Source organism: Suricata suricatta, chromosome 13, assembly GCF_006229205.1.
Source record: "Suricata suricatta isolate VVHF042 chromosome 13, meerkat_22Aug2017_6uvM2_HiC, whole genome shotgun sequence".
NCBI classification, from domain to species: Eukaryota; Metazoa; Chordata; class Mammalia; order Carnivora; family Herpestidae; genus Suricata; species Suricata suricatta.
The window spans coordinates 35,333,878-35,338,924 of NC_043712.1; the positions used below are offsets into that span (position 1 = coordinate 35,333,878).

General features: G+C 42.6%; 1 protein-coding gene across 1 annotated transcript; it reads right to left on the reverse strand.

Moving 5' to 3' along the window:
• Positions 1-568: 568 nt before the first annotated feature.
• Positions 569-1,482, reverse strand: LOC115275906 (ubiquitin thioesterase OTUB1). Its single transcript, XM_029919655.1, has 2 exons — positions 1,466-1,482; positions 569-1,361 (listed from the first exon to the last, which is right to left on the reverse strand). The coding sequence occupies exons 1-2, from the start codon at positions 1,480-1,482 to the stop codon at positions 569-571; spliced, it is 810 nt and encodes a 269-aa protein (XP_029775515.1).
• Positions 1,483-5,047: the final 3,565 nt, after the last annotated feature.

The following is a 5,047-nucleotide window of genomic DNA, read 5'->3' on the forward strand; positions in this document are numbered from 1 at the left end:
TACTTTACTTTTATCTTAAACTTCTTGAGAAGATGTTATATTTTAAATGTCTAACACGGTGCTTGACAGTGAATGATGTTAAACACTCTAGAACTCTAACTAGAGACTTGGACAACCTTCAACTTGGGTCACATAACACTGGCTGGATTTACTTCCTACCTTCCTCTACATCCCCTTCCTCCCCAGGAGAGAACAGCCAAAAGTCTAGTGTCGCACTGTCTAATATGGTAGGCACTAGCCACATGTGGCTCTTGAGTACTTGAGATACAGCAAGTCCAAAGTGAAATGCACTAATTCAGATTTTAAAGATTTAGTATGAAAATAAGAATGTAAAATATTTTAAAATTAATTTCACCTGTTTCTTTTTACCTTTTTTTTTTCACTGCCAGCATCTCCTTTAATAAATGTGGAAGGTCTTGTGATGGGGCGGTGGGGGGGGGTAGGGGAGTGAAATATGACCATTTACAACCACACACACACACACACACACACACACACAAACCTCTGTACATGTCTAGCGCCCGGCAGAGGGGAGGGCAGGCAGGGCAGCGGCAGGACGGGGCCGGTCCTATTTGTAGAGGATGTTGTAGTGTCCAGGCCGATAGAGAAGGTAGACCTTGAGCTCGGAGCCCTCCGGGAAGGTGTGCGGGTTGGTGGTGCCGCCCTCACCGTGGTCCATGTACTCCACCTGGTTGGAGACGCTGAGGGCCTGGGCCAGCGCGATGATGTGGATGTGGTCACTCTTCTTGCACATGGGCTCCACCTCCTGCTGGCAGAACTCCTTGACGGTGCGCCCGCCCTCGATGAAGTGCTCGAAGAACTTGCTCTGGCGCTGCAGGTATCCGGAGGTGAGCAGCCGCAGGTACACCACCAGGTAGTCCGAGGTGCTCTGGTCGTTGAAGGAGGCCAGCAGGTCGGCTACGGAGGTCTGCTTCTCCACCTGCTCGATCAGGTCCATGAACGTGTTGTGGAAATCCTCAATTGTGAACTCCCTGAAGCCCTGGGACACCAGGTCCTCTTTGCTCTTGGCAGCCACAGCCTTAAACCGTTGCAATTCCTTGCTGTCATCCAGCAGCGCCTCCAAGTGGGAGAATCCGAAAGCGCGATAGAAGTGGTTTCCATCAGGTCTGGTCTTGCTAATGTAGTCGTTTTTGTGGAGGTCCTTGATCTTCTGTTGATAGCTGTTGTCCTCCTCAGCATACTGCTTGTACAAGACAGAGAGCTCCAGACGCTCCGAGACCAGAGGGTTCTGCACAGCAATCTCTTGCTGAATTCGGTCCTGCTGAGCCATGATGGCCTCATCATAAGCAAGACAGTTAACACCTTTGGAGTCGCTGCCCAGCGGCTCCTGCTTCTGCCACCTTTTTTTTAAAAACAGACGTTATTTTTTAGAATAGTTTTCCAGTTCACAGTAAAATTGAGCAGAAAGTATAAAGGTTTTCTGTATACCACTACCCCAACATACTCTTCCACTATCAACATCCTGCACCTGAGTGGCACATTTTTTACAATCAATGAACCTACACCAACGCACTATCAACACCCAAAGTCCATAGTTTACATTAGGGTTCATTCTTGGTGTTGTATGTTCTATGGGTTTTGACAAAATATATAAGGACATGTATCCAACATTATTTTTTTTTACTCTTTTTAGTGTGGCTTTGAGAAAACTTGAAATTACATACATGGTTCGCTTTGGGGCTGATACAGTTCTATGCTACACTGCTGTTGTAATGATCTTTCTTTCATACAGATCAGTATGGCACTTTTAAAATGTTACTCACCAATAATTTTGTCCTGAGCTCAAAACATCTTTCTGTATTTTAGATAAATAAAACCCATAGAATCTTGTGATTTGTGTTTGTGTGATATAATTTCCCCATCATTTCATGTTTAACTCATCTGTTTTTTTTAACTTTTTATTAAAATTCCAGTTAGTTATTAACATCCATTGCAATATTAGTTTCAGGGTACAATCTGGTGACTCAACACTTACATACAAGGTCCAGAGCTCATCACAAGTGCCCTCCTTAATCCCCATCACCTCTTTCTCCCAGCCCCGCACCCATCTCCCCTCTGCTAACCATCAGTTTGTTCTCTATAGTTAAGAGGCTTTCATCTGGTTTTTTTTGTATTTATTTTTTAATGTTTGATTTATTTTGAGAGAGCGAGAGCTCAGGGGAGAGGCAAAGAGAGAGGAGAGGGAGAAAGAATCCCAAGCAAGCTTCACACTATCAGTGCTGAGCACAATATGGGGCTTGATCTCACAAACAGTGAGATCATGACCTGAGCCAAGATCAAGAGTTGGATGCTGAACTGACTGAGCTACCCAGGCACCCCTTGTTTCTTTATAGTTAAAGTAGGTTTCCTATAGAAATCAAAAAGTTGGTTGCCTTCTCTCTTTTATTTTAATCTGATGATATCTGCCTTTCAATCGGGGTGTTCAGGTCATTTAGATTTAATATAATTGCTGATATGGTTGAACTTAAAACCTACTATCTTGCTATATGCTCCATTTATCCTTTTTCCCATTTTCCCACGTTTTCTCTTTTGTTACACTCTTTTGGAATAATAGGGTTTGGAGTATTGTTTTTATGATTTCATTTTATCTTCTCTATTAGCTTTTTAGCTCTACCTCTATATTTTTTAGTAGGTGTTCTAGAATTTATAGTATACATTTTAACTTATTACAGTCTATCTTCATTTAAAAAATTTTTAATGTTTATTTATTTTTGAGCGAGACAGAGCACAGGCAGGGGAGGGACAGAGAGAGAGGAAGACACAGAATCCGAGGTAGCTTCCAGGCTCTGAGCTGTCAGCACAGAGCCGGACACAAGCTTGAACTCATAAACCGCTAGATCATGACCTGAGCCAAGGTCGGACGCTTAACTGACTGAGCCACCCAGGCACCCTTATTACAGTCTATCTTCAAATAATAATTATCACTTCATGTAAAATGTGCGAACATGACAACAACATGATTCCATTTTCCCTTTTATCTTTTGTACTAAAGTTGTCATACATTTTGCTTCCACACGCTATTATTGTTTTGTCTTTTTAAAAAGTTTTATTTTTTTTTTGAGAGAGAGAGAGAGAGAGAGAGAGAGAGAGAGAGAGAGAGAGAGAGAGAACGATCAGGGAAGGGGCAGAGAGAGGGGGAGAGAGAGAATTCCAAGCAGGCTCTACACTGTCAGCATGGAACCCAATGTAAGGCTTGAACCCAAGAACCAAACCTTGAGATCAGGACTTGAGCCAAAATCAAGAATCAGACACGCAACCAACTGAGCCATCCAGGTGTCCCTATGTTGCTTTAAATAGCCAATTATATAAACAAGAGATTATAAAATAAGAAACAATGTATTTTATACTTATTTACATATTAAGCATTCCTGATGGTCTTCATTCGTTTGTGTAGATCCAAATTTTTCTCTGGTATCTGGAGGAAAGAAACTTTTTAATTAAAAACACAAAAGGTTTAAAAAACAAACAAAAAACAAAGAACAGGGCAGGTTCTGTTGATTTTAATTAGCTAGGATCCCATACTTTGTTTTCAGGAATTTATGCACAGTAAATTTCTGAAGTTACTCCTTAATGAAAATAATTTTTCTGGATTTGTTTAACCTAAATACATTTTACAATGATGAACTGATCTATCTTGATAAAGAAGAGGTCTGTTTGAATTCTTTAGGACTTGATGATATATGGTTTGATACGTACATAGTGGGCCAATTTTTAAAATATTAACATATTTTTTATTTCTAGTAATGCCTTCACTAGAACTAAAACATGTGGGTAAGGAATTCATCTCTTTAGAGATGATTATTAGAGTAGAAAAGTAGACAGAAAGGACAATTCCTAGCCTTTTGGTTTTAAAAATAAACCTTTGGAATTCCAGGTGGAGACAGTGGTCATTTGAGTAAAAGCTTTTGAGATATTAGAACCTGGCCCCAAAGGCTGAGGGCATAAAATATTTATATGAACACAGACTTGGAAGAATATTCTGATAGACACAGTCCCAACCCCCCTCATTAGCCCCCAACAACTCACTCTGAGGGGGTTGTGGGAGGATCTGGTGGGTTGGGACCTAGAGCCCCAGAAAGGCTTGAGAATATGGGATAAGAGAGAGTCCGAGCCTCCCCCTCACTTCCCACGGAGCTCAGGGAAAGGGCACACCTCACTGAATTCCCCTCTGCGTGATGGGAGTGTAGACGAGAAATGGAGGCAAGTCCGTCTTGTTCCCTGCTCTCCACTTAGAGTGCCGCGGAAGAGAGGCTGAATGTTTTCTGTGCCCTTCCAGAGGGGCAAGCTGGAGTGGAGAGGGAGCTGAGAGCCTGAAGAGGCCTCAAGACCGGAGCCAGGAGGCCGTGGCTGTTGTTTTGCATGATCTGTACAACTGGATACCAGATGGGAGTGCAGGTGTTAACAGGAACTGATGATGACAACTGAGGACCAGATGTCCTGCCTTTCTTCCCAGTCCCGGCTGCCGGGGTTGGCTCTCTGTATGCTTCCGAAAACTAGGAAGGGCGTTGAGAAGAAGCCTTGACTAAGCTGAGATCCCACCGAACTAAGATGAAGTTTTAGTCACTTAGCCGAGAGGGGACTTGCAGAGACAGCTAGCTGTCCATCAGCTCTTTTAGAAGTTGTTGCTCTGTTTCCAACCAGAGAAAACATTTTCTGTTGTCATGTTCACTGCTAATTTAATAACTGGGAATATGGCTTTCGAGATCAAAGCAGAATCTGTGTATCTGACATTTCCATTGGTCCCTATCTGGAGGTGTCACAGGAGGAAGAGAAGCCCTACCCCAGGGCATCCAACACCAACACTATAAAATTGTGCATTGTGACCGTCAGTCCGTGGCTCGTAAAATACCTGCCAGGCTCTAACTCATACTCTAAAGATAGGAGACTGTGAGCATGAAATTGTCCCCATTTCCCACTCTCCTTGCCTGTGTATTTCAGTAATTTTCAAACTTAAGAAATACTATTTTTATTTTTCAGCACTGGACTATTTTAAAAAAAATTTTAGGGGCGCCTGGGTGGCTCAGTC